This window comes from Pteropus medius, unplaced genomic scaffold, assembly GCF_902729225.1.
Source record: "Pteropus medius unplaced genomic scaffold, Ma_sr-lr_union100, whole genome shotgun sequence".
Classification (NCBI taxonomy): Eukaryota; Metazoa; Chordata; class Mammalia; order Chiroptera; family Pteropodidae; genus Pteropus; species Pteropus medius.
The window spans coordinates 423,823-439,795 of record NW_024352783.1 but is presented as its reverse complement, the minus strand read 5'-3'; the positions used below and the strand labels follow the sequence as shown (position 1 = coordinate 439,795).

Sequence of the window (15,973 nt, the reverse complement as noted above, 5' to 3'; positions counted from 1 at the left end):
GCATCCTGCACCCCACTCCCCAATACCCAGACTCCCTTCCCAGGGCCCTCAGCTGCCCTGAGGAGGTCCCTTAAGCCCCAATAAAGAGAGCAACCATGACTTATTCTCTTTAATATCCACTTATCAACATTTTGTCATAATAATAATAAAAATAATATCTGTTTTAAAATCCACAGGGAATTATTAGGAGAGGAGCTTGTCTTGATCTGTTAGTCCTCACATCTGGGAACTCCTGGCCTAATCCCAGTCTCTCTGGCATTCAGCCCTCTTAGTGCCTGAAGAGGAGTACTGGGGACCCATTCTCACCCAGAGTACAGTAAACACAGAGTCCCAGGGGGCTGTGGCCAGGTTGGGAAGTCAGGAGATATATGGGGCATCGAAGATCAGAGAGGGGTTCAGGAGCTAGTGAGGTGGAGAACCAGAGGTGGAGGGAGTCGTCAGGACGAATGGGAATATTTTTTGAGGCACGGAAAACATGTGAACAAGCCCTGGCAGCCTATGGAAGGATAGGCAGCTTAGGGTGGGGCAGAGGGGACTGGGGTGCTCAGTGAGTTGTTGTAGGGAGCCAGTGGCCTGGGAAAACCATCATGAGACCAGGGACCCTCAGTGAATTTGGAAGAGTCCAAAGTAGGTGAGGAAGGGGGCAGCCTTGAGATGGGCCCAGGGGAGGGTTCGGATCCGTAGGGAGGACCCCAGACGCAAGGGCAAAAGCCCAGACACCTGGCAGAGACGGAGCTGGGGCCCGAGGGAACTTGCTGCAGTGGCAGAAAACTCTTCCAGGCAGCGCAGGGCCAGTGTATCATCCACCAGCAAGTCCAGCTTCAGGTAGACAGCCTTCCCCTCATCGAAGTGCACCTAGGGGACAGGGCGAGGTTGGCAGAGTCCAGGCCTCTGCTTATCCTCATCTCAATTTCAAATTTTCTTAGAGACCAGATATCTCTTCAGCCCAAACCCCAAGCTCCCTCTTCCCACCTTTACCTTGCCCCCACCCTCTAAACCAAACCCTTCTCCCTCAGTTCTTGCTTTACCCATGGAGCGAGGTGGGGCTTACCTGACAGTACAGGTAGTAGAGCCCAGCCCGGGTGACTATAAATCCCCCACTCTGGTGGTCATAGCGCAGTGGGTTGGAGCTGTTGATTTTGGCCTCTTCCCAGCCACTCACCGTCCCGTCCACACCTGAATGTGGATGTTCGGAGATAGGGGAAAGTCCCTTCACAGGACTCTCACTCCCCAGGGAGCCACCGAGTTTACAAATCTTTAGGGCCCACCTTACCCAGAAGATATAGAGATGGCCCAGGACAAGGGAGGGGCCATGACCTATGGAGCCCATAGCGTAATGGGAAGTTATGTAAAGAAATCTGACATATATGAACAGAACCATACAGAGCAAGCCATCACCAGCCACTCCCAGGGAGAAGAGTAGGGCTGAAGGAGAAGTGTGGGGGCTGTTATATTTTGTGTCTATAGTCTTTGCCTCTTTTGTGAATGTATACATACATTACTTGAATCATACGTTACTTGGATTATTAAAATTAAAAATAATAAAATGGTATCCAAATGTCCATCAACTGAGGAATAGATAAGAAAAACTGTCATATATCCATAGAATGGGTATATTCAGCCTTAAAAAGAAATGCTATGACCTCTGAAAACATTATGCAAAATGAAAGAAGCCAGTCACAAAGGACCCATAGTATATGATTTCTATGAAATGTCCAAATAAACAAATAGAGAGAGACAGAAAGTAGACTAGTAGTTGCTTAGAGCTGTTGTGGGGAGAGAACAGAGAAATAGTGGATGATGGCTAAAAGGTACAGTTTCTTTCTGAGGGGATGAACATGTCCTAAAATTAGTGATGATTGCAAAACTATGTGAAAATACTAAAAGCCATTTAATTGTACACTTTAAATAGGTGAATTGTATGGTATGTAATCCCAGCTTTATCTCAATAAAGCTGTTACAAAAAGAAATTTAGACCTAGGGTAATAGCAGATTGCAAACAAGACAAATAATAAAATGAAAGAACCGGACCTCAAGTGGCTTCTCAGGTCCTCCACAGCCAATCCATCTACCTCTCCAATCTAATCTCATGCACCCCTCTAATTCACAACATGGCACCCACTCTGGCTTTCTTTCTGTTCCTGCCACCAACCAAACTTCTTGTCCCTGCAGGGCTTTGTACTGTTCTTCCCTCTTCCCGGAACACACTGCCCTGCCTGGCACTTTCTGTCAGTCAGGTCTCAACTCATCTGAGACTTTCTCAGGCCACCCAGTTTAAAATAGCCGGTCCCAGCCCTTCCTCTATTAATCTCTTCACCATGCCACCCTGTTTCTTTCATACAGTCATCAACATGGGAAATCATCTGGTTTATTTATGTATGTGATAGTTTGGGGTCTGACTCCCCTAAGAAGGCAGAGACAATGGTCCTATTTGCCACTGTATCCTGGCACCTGGAGCTGTGCCTGCTCTGAGTGGGTTCCTAGCAAAGACTGATGGGAAGACAGAGAGAAGTAGGTAAACTTGGCCAACAGCTCTCTGTTTGGGTCCACAGGCCCCTCTTCTGGACCTCACTGGCTGCACCTCAGCGGCCTCAGCAGCTGCCTTCCCTAGCCCCTCATCCTCTGCCAGCCCCAGAGCCCCATCCTTGTTATTTTCTTAAAGAAAATGCAATGCTCTCTGGGCCTTTTCATCCTGTGAGTTACCATGGCCTCTACTCTGCAGACTTGGATCTGAGACTCCAGTCCTGCCCCTCCTCACCCTGCTAACTGCCACCATCCCGGGCACCTCACACTCATCTTGACCAAAACTGAGCTTGGCCTCCAACCCCAAACTTGCTTTACTGTCTGTATTCCATACTGGGCTCATGGTTCTACCTCTCCCTGGGTACCTAGCCTCCTTTACCCTATCCTTTACCAAATTTATTCACTCATCATCAGTTCCTAGCAATTCTGCCACCTAAATAGCCCTGTCTCATCTCCCTCCCAGTCTGGCCCTTGCCACTTCTCACTTTGAGTATTCTCAGCCCCCTCTCTCATTGGACTCACCATTTCCAATCTTGCCTGCTCCAGTTTATTGCCTATGTATAGCCACAGAGTGATGTTTCTTTTTTTTTTCTTCCCCAAGAGAAAATAACCAAATTTAATACATACACATACCTGAGAACCCCACATTACATGAGAGGTTCCAGAGTGATATATCTAAAATGCAGACGTGAGCCTGCTTCTCCTTGCTCTGACATCAGAATAATTTTCAGACTTCGCTTGGCACCTGGTTCCCACATTCTTCTCTAGCCTCGTGCCCCATTCTACTCCTCGAGCATTTTCTCCTTCAGCTACATGGAGCTTCTCATGATCTTCCGGCCTCATCATACTCTTGGAAAACTCGAGGTTTTTGCACAAATAGTTCCTTCTACCTGTAATGTCCTTGACCCCTTGTCCATTTTACACTCATGCTTCAAGGCCCAGGGAAGCCATAGCTTCTTAGGGATGGAGTCCCTGACTCCATGTAAAGTTGTTTGTCTTCCTCTATGCCACCATGTACCTCTGGCTACTTCATCTCATGTGACCTCTCAGCTGCATTCAACACAGACAGCCACATCCTCCTTCTTGAAACTGTCTTTTAGGTTCCATGACACTACTCTCCCTGGATTTCTTCCCCTCTCTCTGGCTGCTTCTCAGTTTCTGCTGGGTTCTCCTCCTCTGCTCCACTTCCAGGTGTCTAAGAGCCTCAGGGCTTCACTCATGGGGCCCTTCTTTCCATTGGTGTCTCATCCAGTCCTATAGCTTTATTGTTCTTGTTATAGCATACTATAATTTACAAATTTATGTTTGTCTCCTCTCTGAGATAGTAATTCCTTGAGAACAGATCTGGGTGTTATTCACTGTGGTCATCTAGCCAGGTCCTTATAAGCGGTAGGTGTGTTGAGTCAATGAATGAATAAATGTCTGGGTAACTGCTAAAGTAAGTGGTCCACATGAGAGGAGGAAGACTGGCCTGGAGCATGAAGAATAGAGGATGAGAAGGAGAGAGGTGTTCCTGACTATGGAAACAGCTTGAACAAAGGCTGGTTGTGGCCAAAGGGCATGGTGGACCTGAGACTGTGGTGTCACTCTGTTTCACAACCACAAACCTCAAATGGACATTCCTCACTGTCTGGCACTCCTCCTCCTTTCCCTCACTGAGCTTCTGTTTGCACTCACCAAGATGAGAATTTTGTACTATCTCTCCTCAAACCTCCTGCCCCTGTCTCCCTTGTTCTCCAAGGCACCTAAAAAGCCATCAGGCAACAGCTCCTTTATCTCACTGCACCAAAACTACAAACTAGTTTGTTCTTACCTTCTCCAATGCCCCTCTTGTAATGATGGGTTGACGTGTCCCTTTCTTTGTGCTGGAACCCATCCTCTCCCACCTTTTTAAATGTTGCCCTGCAGGCTCCCCCGACCCCTGCATCAGCAATTGTTTCTCGCACAGACCATGTCCAGTACAAAAACATGCTCTGGGTGGGTTCAAATCCCAGCTCCACCACTTAGTATCATTATGACCTCAGACAAGGTAAGTAACCTCTATCTGTAAAATGATCAGAACATCTTCCTTTTAGCACTGTTGCGAGGATTAGATGAGATCGAACACTCAATAAATGTTAGCTAAGATTCATGTAGTATTTCATATCACTAAAAGGAGTGGACTTTTCCTTGATCCACATTCCCCTCTACCCACTACCCATTTCTCTGCTCCTGTCACAGAGAAACTTCTGGAAAGGATTGTCACAGTCTCTAATTCCTATTTCACATTTTCTCTTAACCTAATCCATGCTGGCTTCTATCCTAACTATACAGTTGAAACTGCCTTTGTCAAGGTCACCAGTTGACTTATAATATTACCAAATCCAGCAGTCATTCCTCTGTTCTCATCTCATGTGACCTCTCAGCTGCATTCAACACAGACAGCCACATCCTCCTTCTTGAAACTGTGTCTTTTAGGTTCCATGACACTACTCTCCCTGGATTTCTTCCCCTCTCTCTGGCTGCTTCTCAGTTTCTGCTGGGTTCTCCTCCTCTGCTCCACTTCTAGGTGTCCAAGAGCCTCAGGGCTTTGCTTACAGGGCCCTTCTTTCCGTTGGTGTCTCATCCAGTCCTATAGCTTTCCTATAGCTTTAAATACCATCCATATGGCAATGACTCCTGACTTTATTCGTCCTGACCTAGCCTGAGATAGTCTACTATGCCCAGCCATCTATTTGAGAAACTCACTTTTTATTATTTATCCACTTGTTTACAATTAGATCTCATATTTAATTATTAATTTCCATACCTCCCAACCTATTTCTTCCCTGTTAATCCCATCTTAGCCAATGGCATCATTATTCCTAAAGATGATCTTAAAAATCTTGAAATAACTTCTGATTCTTCCCTTTCCCTTACCCTGCACATCCAACCTACAAGCAAGCCCTATCTTCAAGCCACATGCTGAATCCATCTTCTTCTTTCTATTTCAGCTGCCAACCCCCTAGTCTTGCCTCCTGGACTGTCACATGGAAGGGCATTCCAGATCAGGGAATAATATATACAAAGTCCAGAAGAAACACATTGGTAGGGAGGGGGAGTCAGCCCAGCAAGTGTGGAGAATGCACAAGGGTGTGCAGGGAAAAGAGGTTGAGACCAAGGAGGCTGGAAACCAAGCAGGGAAGCAACAGAATAATGTAAGTGAGGTTTAGGGGGGCTTAGTTTAGCAACACAGGTGGGGCAGAGTAGAAGGTGGGAGAGTCTGGAATGAGGAAAGAATTAATGACTGGGTTTGAGGTTCTGATGTCATAGTGCTGAGATGGGAGAATGAAGTAGGCATAGAAGAGAAGAGCAGAGACTAGAAACATTTTGAGAAAAATGATCAGAGCATGAAAACTCCTGAACTATGGAGGAGAAAGAAGAGGAAAAAATCAAAAGTGCTTTTTGAAGAGTGAGGGCTGAAGGAGAGGCTGGGCTGATGGTCTGGTGGAGGAATCTGCCTAGGTTCTGGGAGGGGAAAGGGTCTTCCTGGGGTCCTATGCCTGGATCACAGAGAAAGCCCCTGAGGACTTTCCTAAACTAGCTTCTGGGGTTCCAAGGCTGAAGGCAGAGATGGGGTGGTTAAGGTTTTCAAGAGCCCCTTTTCCAGGAGGCCAATGCTGTGGAGATTAGGGTCTCACCTGCCTGCGCTCAGAGATAGGGTCTCACCTGCCTGCGCTCCGTCCTGTCCAGGCCTTGGGTGAACTGTAAGACACAGGAAAGGGTTGGTGAGATCTGCCCTGCCCCTCTGCCACCCCTCTTCCCTGGGCATGGCTTACCATTACCCACCTTCATAGTGGGCGGCAATCACTCTGCGAGCCCGTGTTTTCCGGCCTTTAGGTGCTGAGAATCAAGAAAAGACAGATGGGCAAAGCAGCCTTCCCACCTCCCTGAATGTCTGGGAGGCCAAGAGCCACTCCCCCAAACCCATTCTCCTCCCAGAACCCTGGCATCCTTATTCTTGTCTAGACTTCTGGCCTAAGAACCTCAGGCTTTATCTTCATCCATAAGTAGAGTGAGTATATAATTTATCATCCAAATTGAGATGCTTCTGAAAACAGAAGGGGTGCTATTAATAATCATACTGATATAACAGGTGTAGGCCAGGACAGTCCTTCGCAAAGCTCAATATATAGTCACATGGTCATCTAATTCATAAGTCTCTTTTCTTATTGGGGTTCAGGCCTCTGACTCCCCCACTTTGTCTCCATCATGAATCTGAACCACTCTCCTTTATTCTCTGTGCCTCAGTTTCTCCACCCATAACTGAGGATAAGGTTTTTGCTCTGCCTGTTTCATAGGGCCGTTGTGATGAACAAAAGCAGTAAAGTCCAGAAGCCACCATAGACCAGCCACTACGATCGTTCGTGAGATTGGGATAAAGGGATACTCACCACTTCTTCGAGGCCGAACCAGTTGTTTCAGGAAAGGCACAGGATCCTGGCTCTCTCCTGACTGGGGATAGAGTTCCTAGGGGAATTAAGGGCAGGACTAAAACAAAGTCTTGCCAGGGATTCTCAGAGACATAAACTGAGACCAACAGGGGGCCATCAGGAGAGGAACAGACTGGCACAGAAGTCTTAGGGAGGGAAGAGCCCCTCAGCCAAGTGTGGCTGAGGCCAAGGGGAGGCCAATTCCTGGGATCAGGTCTCAGTCCTCACTCTCTTCCGGAGACCAGTCACACCTCCCCACGCCAAAACCAGCACAGACTCTGCACACAATTGGCACATTGCACACATGCCCACACCCAGAGTACAGATTGGGTACACATTCTGCACATACAACCAGCATCCCCATTCCATGACGGGCTCCCGTATCTCACAAACCCACAAAGCCAACACTTTGTACTCAGGTGACACAAACCCGGCACAAATCCATTACATACAGTTGTCACCCTCTCTCTCTCTCTCATACCCACGCACCGCTGACACAGCTGGGGCACACCCTGTACCCTCAGCTTCCACACACTTCCCATATCCAGCAGCCTGCAGTCAGCACCCACACGCACTCACCTGCGGGTCCTGGTCCTCCTCTGCCATCAGCTCTCCCTGGGAAGGCTCCTGCTGGGAAGGAGGCAGCGTCACTCCGTTCTTCTCCACCTGACATCTCACCCTCCACCCATCTTCCTGGCCCTTTGCCCTCAGCCCACCCGACCCCATCAGCTGCTCCGCAGACTCAGCTCCTAATCTGCCCAGGGAGGGGTAGACAGCAGGGCCTCACCTGGGCAGACGACAATGCCTGGCTCCCCAGGCTGACCACGGCTAGCAGAAGGCCAAAACAGGCCAGCGCCAGGCCCAGGCCCAGCACAAGTGGGGCCAGCAGGGCGGTGCCCGGCTCCCCCCTGCGCCCCCTCCGCCTCTGGCTCCGACGGGCGGCCATGGGGGCGGGGGGCTGTGCCTGCCTCACCGCCCCCCCATCCCGGGACCCGAGGGATGGGGGAGGGGGAGCTGGCGGGCGGATCAGGCTGGGGAGAGGGAGGGGCAAGGGAAACGGGGCGGGAGGGGGGGGCGTGATGAGGACAGGAAGCCGGACACTGTGTGATTAAACTCGGAGCCCGGAGCTTTGTGCATGGAGCGGGATGCGCGCACAGAGGGATTCCTTGCGAAGAGGCACACACCACCTGTGCGTGTAAAAGCAGGAGCGATGTTTGTGTGAGTGTGCAGCCGGCTGAGATGGGGTGTACAGCCGAGAGCTCTCCGCGCGTTGGCCTGAGAGAGGGAGCGAAAGCAGAAATGAGCAGAAATTCCACTCAGGCCTGTGTGCGGGGTGGTCAGGCTGAGAGACCCTGGAATTTCTGCGATCTAGTCCTGCCCAAACGGGATTATTAATCTAGGGTTCCAGACTAAGGTAACTAGGCAGTATGAGGCTGGTCTTATTACCTCAGTCAACATGGTGAGGGCCAAGACACATTCGGATTTTATCAGCTGCACCTAAAAGACAATACTTGCCAGCAAGTAACTGGAAAAGAGCCTGAGGAAGTTATTAGCATGGGTCGTGTTTTCGCGTCTTTCAGCAAATCAATTTGTAGCAAATTTCAACTTCAGCGTCCTGCAGCTGGAGAGAACAAGTGTCTCTAGGAATATCGGTTTCCTCCCGCCTCACCCCTAACTCCCAATCAGTGTGTTCCCCAAAGGCGACTCTGGAAACACAGGAGCCACTTCAGCTAATAATAGGGCTTATGTGAGATCAAGGTGGACCTACAAGAGTTTTATAATTGAATTTGGTAAAAGCTGGAAACTTTTTGCAATGGAAATACTTTTGTAAACGGTAAGGCCCTCGCAAGTTCATTTAACCTGTACTGTTCACTTCTGCACATTTGCAGTGAGAAGTATTAGAAAACAATTCTGTCGCAAGAGTGATAACTGAACAATAGGGTAAAGCAGTGCTTCTGAATAAGTATGTGGAAGCCTCCTACCCTATTCCTCCGCTCAGTCCTGCCCTTCCCCCTCCCCCACGCTCTTGTTTTGCTGGTTCCCTTTTTGTTCTAGAACCTGCTGATCCCCCTTTCACTTTCCTGCTTCAGGGTCTCAAAAACCTGTTATTCCCCTTACTTGAAACACTCAGACCACCCCCACCTCCAGTTTAAGTCACTTTTGAGAGTTTTTCAGATTATCTTTTTTAATTAGGACCTTAACTGTCCTCATTCTCTATTCTGTTACCCTTTATTTCTTTATTATCACAATTTGGCTACTATCTCCCCAACTACATTGTAAAATATAAAATTACATATTTACTGGTTTATGTGCTTATTGTCTGTCTCTAGAATGTAAACTCTATGACATTATTACTATATTCCCAGCACTTTGTCAAATATTGGCTCCACAAATAGCACTAGAACAAACCTGTTAATAAGATAAAGTTTATTACTTACTCCTCAACAGTCTGACAATGGAGATGGGCAAGCCACATTTATGGAGACTTTGAAGTCTGGTTTAAGGCAGGTCTTTCCATGCTGCAGTAGGCGCAGGGCTTGATTAGGGTAGGTTAAGGGTCATGGTGTAATCAGACTGAACACAGAAAAAGGAAGATTTTGAGATGAGTTCAGACAGTCTTAGGGTGCAATCTGTCAGTTGATGATTTCTGTTGAAGAGCAGATAGGTCTTTTAGAAAGTTCCTGGAGTAAGCAATAAAGTTAATTTTCAACATCTTAAATGTAAAAGTCTCAGAATAATAGTTATGATGATGAGGACAGTGGAATAATCATGTTAATATAGATGTAAGTTGTGTGAGGGTACGTGAGTTTCACTTAACCTACTGCAGTCCCTTGGACGTAATAGATGCTTAATTAACATTTTTTAAAATTAACATCTGTTGGTTGATTGAACTGAAAGCTCACAAAGGGACAGGGACTATGTATGTTTTCTCTGTTTACACGACATGACTAATGCCTGGAAAACAGGGAGCACTCAACAAACATGTCTTGAATAAATGAATGACTGAATGGATAAACGGATTCTAGTCATTGACATTTAAAATAGGGAAAAAGAAGACTAACAGGAGACTTTGGTGGAAAGCCCCAAAGGAATTCTGGTGATTTTCAGGATCTATATAACTTAATGGCACTGATTTAAATTTAACTTTGCTCAAACTTGTGACCTTTTTTTTTCCCTTGATCCAAGGGATTCTCTGTCATTATTTTGTGCTTAATAGATATGGTTAGGGTTATTTGGGTGCATCCAAATGAAATGAAGAAAGGGGAGATGGAATGGAAAGAGATTTTCTGAGGTTATTGAGCAAGAGTTAGAAAAAATCAAGGAAAGAAGATGCAAATTGGTACCAGAGACTCTTGTCTGAGTTAGGTGAAGAACTGAAGAAAACCTGAGGAGAGTTTGTATGCAGTCCAGAGGGAGGCTGGCTTTTCTCATCAGACTCAGGCATGGGGGTCTGTCCCTGCCATTAATCCCCTTCCTTCAGTTGCCTAAGAGATCCAAGCTGGTAAAACCTGACCCACACAAGGGAGATAATGTGCTTTCTTAAAGTAACTCAGTTTCCTTTTGCAATTTACTGGCTCTTTCCTCAGCTCCACTGCCAGGGCTTTTGAAGCCAGAGCTCTGAGATAAACATGCAAGCTTTATGTTTGAGACATGACCCTGATATTTATTAAATAAATCTTCAGTTTCCACTGAGCTTTATGAGGGAGCCATTACCATGAGTCTCTTATCAATCTGGGTACTAGATGTGTGGAACAATTAGAAAATAAAACGAGATTCCTTATTCCAGGCCAGTCATACTCCTTTGTTTTTAATCCCTTCTGAGATCTCATTGAAATAAAAGTAGAGAATACAAAAAGAAATAAGAGAGCAAAGATGGAGGGATGTATACGAGCCAAGCCTGATCATTTAGACTGCTGAGGACAGGCAATGTCTTTGGTCAGCCAGCAAAGGAAAGTGGGAGAGGCAGGACTGAAAACATAGAATTGATTGAAGGCCTGCAAGACTGGGCAGCCGCATCAGTTGATGACCTCACTTCCTTTTCTCAACCGGAAGTCATTTTTTCTCAGGCAAAATGTCAGACATCTTGTCTTCAAAGAAATTGAATCAATCTGAGAGAGTATAAGAAGAAAGAAAAGCAATTCGAATCTCTGGGAAAATACCAAAACTGAATAAAAGACTCTTAATTTAAATGAAAAGCAAAGTATAATATGACATGATCATATTTAATTGATACAGTATCAATTAATAGCCTTAAAGCTTGAAACATTTTCCTGGATAGTGGATTGAGCACGTGGAGGAGAAAGTATACTCCTGCTCATAGTTTGGCCTGAGCTTGACCAATACTCACATGGCCATCATAATGTAAGTACCGTTCAATGAGTTTCGACTTTTACAGTCAGTCAGTCTGTAGGAAAATCCTGAATACTTGGTTGTGGTTGCAGGAGAGATTGTGAATGCTTAAAATCTTTGTAAATATGAGGCTGAGAAAAGGTTGCATGTGAAGAAAGAAAAAGGCTTTACCTCTCTCCCCAGAGACACCAACAAAAGGACAGAGAGCAATAGAGGTTTACTTCTATAACCAAAATAATATAAAAACAAAAATATTTATATAAATAGTCATCATTGGGAAGAGAGGGTGTGGGTGAATGCCTCATGTTTTATATGGGAAAGTCAATATTCACTAAAATTGATATGTAAAGAAATAGAAGTATGAGCGTTTTAACTAGTATTTTGGAAATAACTTCCAGAAGAACTAAAAACAGAAACCGTTAAACCTCTAGGTGCTGGGGGTGGGGTGGGTGGAACAGGATGAGAGGGAGTGAAGCCCTGTTGTTTTTCTTCAGAATCTCCTCTGTTCTACTTGATTTGTTATCAAGTGAATGCAGCATTTTAATTTGTAAAAGGAAAAAAATTGCAAAGCAGGAAGCCTTGCTGAAGAGACAGAAAGTCATTACCCATCTGGGCCAGGCCTGTGATCATACCTGCTGATGGGAAAAAACAGGGATTGGACTCTTGGAGACAGCAGATCATCCTCAGAACCTTTAACTTTGACTTGAAAAATTAATTCAATACCCTTAACCTTTTTGTTCTTGGTTTGCAGCCAAAATTAAAATTAACTTGCATTGTTTGGGATGCTGATCAAAAGTGACTTGGGAAATGTATAGGAAAAATACTGAAAGGAAATCTGCCAGTATGGTTTTTTTCTCTGCCTTTTTATGCTTTTCTTCTCAAATTTTCTACCATTACAATGAGGGAAAATAAGGTTTTTTGGATTTTTTTAGAGACCTAATTTGATTAATATCACTTAAATGCAAAGAAGGAATTTTAGGTGGTCTCTAAGGATGGGGGACTGTGTATGCTTAGCTGGCCATCATATTTCCAGTGCCAGCAAAAGTTTGTCGAATGAATAAATACAATCTAAGCACCCAGGCTGGCAGCCACAGTGAATATTTAATGGTGAGAGCAGCCTGGAAGTGTTGGTTTGCCTAGAACTATGGAGGTTCCCAGGATGAGAGACTTTCAATGCTAAAACCTGGACAGCCCCAGGAAAACTGGGATGAGTCGGTACCAAGCCTCAGGAAGGACTGGATATTCATTATCACCCTCTCAAGCCATTACCACACACACTTTTGGTCAAAACTCGTAAGCTCTGTTTAAACTTCAATCGGTAAAACAACTGAATTTCACAAAGTCCATCTTGGGCCCCTTTCTCTCCACCCCTACCCACCATCCCCATCCTTCCCCAGGCTTTCACAACTGTTCTTTCACTGAGGACTCTCCTGTGCTCATCTGCCACTGCCCAGTGAATGTTCAGGTCCTCTACCAAAGGCCTTGCTTTTCCTCAGTCCAGCAGATACTTCTCAGCCCTCATCTGTGCAGCATCTCTGCTTGCCACTCTCATTTTGAAACCCTCTTTTCTTAGCTTCATACCTCCCTAGCTTCTAGTTTCCTTCATTTGTTATTTTAGGAAGATAAATGTGCTGCTATCTTTAAGTTGGTTCATTTGTTATTTTACCAAACTTGGTGTCACGAATGAAGTTAAACAAAAATTTCATAATCAATTGTTGAATTCACTCCAATGTATTTTACACCGGGAATGTTTTAGCTTTTATTTTGAAAATTTATTTTGAACAATTTTAAATCCTCAGAAAAGTTGCAAGTATAGTGCAATGAATACCTTTAGACTTTTCTCCTGTACTTACCAGTGGTTAAATATTTTTCTACAATTGCTTTATCTCTCTCTCTCTCTCTCTCTATATATATATATACACACACACACACATATATATATAATACATGGATGTACATATTATTATTATTATTGAAATATGTGAAAGTAAGAGGCAGACACCATGACCTTTTTACCCTATATATTTCAGCACAGATTTCCTGAGAACAAGGATTTTCCTCTTACTTTACTACAATATAACTATCCAATTCTGGATAGTTCATATCTATATAATACCATTATCTAATATTTATATTCAAATTTCCCCTTTATATCAATTGTTTCTTCTAATTCAGGATTACATATTGCATTATATCTTTTTAGGCTCCTTTAATTGAGTACCATTTAGGCCTTTCTTTGTCTTTCATGACATTGATATTTTTGAGTACAGTATAGTTATAGAATGTATAAAGGAAAAATTCACTTGCTGTGTGTCTCCTCTACTCTCAATACTCTACAATGCTACTTCACTTCTGACACCAGATTTGTGGGTTTTCCACACACCAAGCAATTTTGTGACAACAACTGAGTGTCCTGTCCTACAATTTAACGTAATTCTGACATCACCTACCTGTAGATTGTGTAAAATCCCACAGGTTAAGGGCTTAGTGCTACAAGACCATGTCTTCTCCCCTCTTCAGACACTAATTACAAATCCAGGTTACTTCTACCAACTGGTTATAAATCAGGTTCTTACAACTTACTCCTCAAGTTCAATTAACTTGCTAGAGTGGCTCACAGAACTCAAGAAAACAGTTTATTTATTAGATTAGCAATTTATTACAAAAGTTTACAACTCAGAAACAGCCAGATGGAAGAGATTCACAGGGAAAGGTATATAAGAAGGGGTGTGGAACGTCTATGCTTTCTCTAGGTATGCCACCCTCCCAGCACCTCCATGTATTCACCAACCCAGAAGCATTCTAGACCTAGTCCTTTTGAGGTTTTATGGAAGCTTCATTAAGTAGGCACAATTGACTAAATCATTGTCCATTGGTGATTAAACTCCATCTCTAGCCCTTTTCCCCTCCTTGGATGTGAAGGTGGAGTGGGGCTGAAAGTTCAAACCCTCTAATCACATGGTTTGTTTCCCTGGCAACCAGCCCCCATCCTTAGGGGATTTCCATAAGTCACCTCATTAACTAATATACTCATGTGGGGTTGAAAGGGGTTATGACACAAGATGCTCCTGTCACCTTTATGGCTATGGAGCTATCTCAGGGACTGAGGACAAAAAAAAAAAATCAAATACTATAAAGAGATGCTCCCATTGTTCTTATCACTTGGGAAATTCCAAGGGTTTTAGGAACTTTGTGCCAGAAATGCAGACGGAGATGAAATATATATTTATTATAGGTCACAATATCACAGAATTTCCCCTAATGTATTCCTCATGATTAAATTCAGGTTGCATATTCTAGGGAGGAAATGTTGTTGTGTCCTTGGTGCCACACATCAGGAGGCACAGGACATCAACTCATTCCATTACTAGCGATGTTAACTCTGATCCTTCGGTTAAGGTCACATGTGCCAAGCTTCTCTACTTTAAAGTTACCTTTTTTATCTTTGTGAGTTATAAATAGTCTGTGGAAATAAATTTTGAGACTCTGTAAATAGCCTGTCCTCCAACAAACTTTCATCTAAAATTTAGCATCCATTAATAATTCTTGTCTAATCAATTATTACTATGTTGATTGTAAAATATGAATTTCATTCTCCTGTTTTATTTATTAATTATATCCTACTATAATTTTCCTTCTCTCTCATTTATTTATAACTTGTTTTTATTTTTAGTATAACTGTGCACTCATATGTTTTAAATGTATTATAACCCATTAAATCATTATTCATTTTCATATTTAAATCGTTCCAGATTCATTCAGTGGGAAACTTGTTTATTTGATTCCTGTGAAGAGATTCAGTTTTGAGCTCTTTCCTCCCTTCCTTCCTTCTTTCTTTCCTTCCTACCTTTCTCCTCTTCCTCTTCCTTCTCTCTCTCTGCTTCTCTCTCTCTGCTTCTCTCTCTCTCCTGGCACAATAAGATGCTCCAGGTGTACCTTATACTTCCTCAGCACCAGCCCTGGAGTCAGTAGCTATTTCTTCAAGAAATTATTTTCTGTCACGGAAGAGGGTATTTAGAAAGCAAAAGCACAAAGTAAACTCAGTACCACTGGAGGTGTCTAGCCTCTTTATCAGACAGAGATAAGATATATAAATATTATATAGTAAATTCATAATGATACCTCTAATTCTGGTCAGACACTACAAGGTGCTTCCTTGTCTCCCCACTCCACAGTTGTACTCCCCTGTGTTATTCTTGATCATAGCACTATGTATTTCCATCATTATACCTACTGCAATTTATATTTATTGTCTGTCTCCCTCACTGGAGTGTGAAGTTCCATGAGTGTGGGGTTAGGCTAAGTCTGTCTTATTGTATCTCCTGTGCTTTGCTTGGTGCTGGGCACACAAGAGGCACTTTATATATTTGTTGAATAAATGGCTACCTTTTCTTGGTTGGTCCCAAGGAATTCCTTAAGGGATTTCTAGCTGGACCTTTCACGTTCTCTGTGTGTGATTTTCCTGGGTAGGGCCTCCTTCTGTGTTCCAGCTGCTTATGCTCACCGTGACCACATCACTGTCCCATTGTGTTATCATTTGTTTACATATCTGACTATCTTATTGCCAGCTTTATGGGTTCAGGGATTGTGATTTATTTGTTCCTCAGAACTTAGCACTTCATATATATTTGTTGCACGAAAGAATGAAT

The 15,973-nt window shown here is 44.1% G+C and overlaps 1 protein-coding gene across 1 annotated transcript; it reads right to left on the bottom strand.

Moving 5' to 3' along the window:
• Nucleotides 1-96: 96 nt before the first annotated feature.
• TNFSF12 (TNF superfamily member 12) lies at nt 97-8,024 on the bottom strand. Its single transcript, XM_039847221.1, has 7 exons — nt 7,762-8,024; nt 7,554-7,601; nt 6,936-7,011; nt 6,331-6,384; nt 6,211-6,246; nt 1,052-1,176; nt 97-855 (listed from the first exon to the last, which is right to left on the bottom strand). The coding sequence occupies exons 1-7, from the start codon at nt 7,918-7,920 to the stop codon at nt 604-606; spliced, it is 750 nt and encodes a 249-aa protein (XP_039703155.1). The 5' UTR covers nt 7,921-8,024; the 3' UTR covers nt 97-603.
• Nucleotides 8,025-15,973: the final 7,949 nt, after the last annotated feature.

Coding starts and splice junctions, on each gene's coding strand:
- TNFSF12 (XM_039847221.1), bottom strand. CDS start 7,920: ATGGCCGCCCGTCGGAGCCAGAGGCGGAGGGGGCGCAGGGGGGAGCCG. Junction 7,012..7,553: donor AGGAGGACCAGGACCCGCAG/GTGAGTGCGTGT, acceptor TAATTCCCCTAG/GAACTCTATCCCCAGTCAGG. Junction 6,385..6,935: donor GGTTCGGCCTCGAAGAAGTG/GTGAGTATCCCT, acceptor CTTGATTCTCAG/CACCTAAAGGCCGGAAAACA.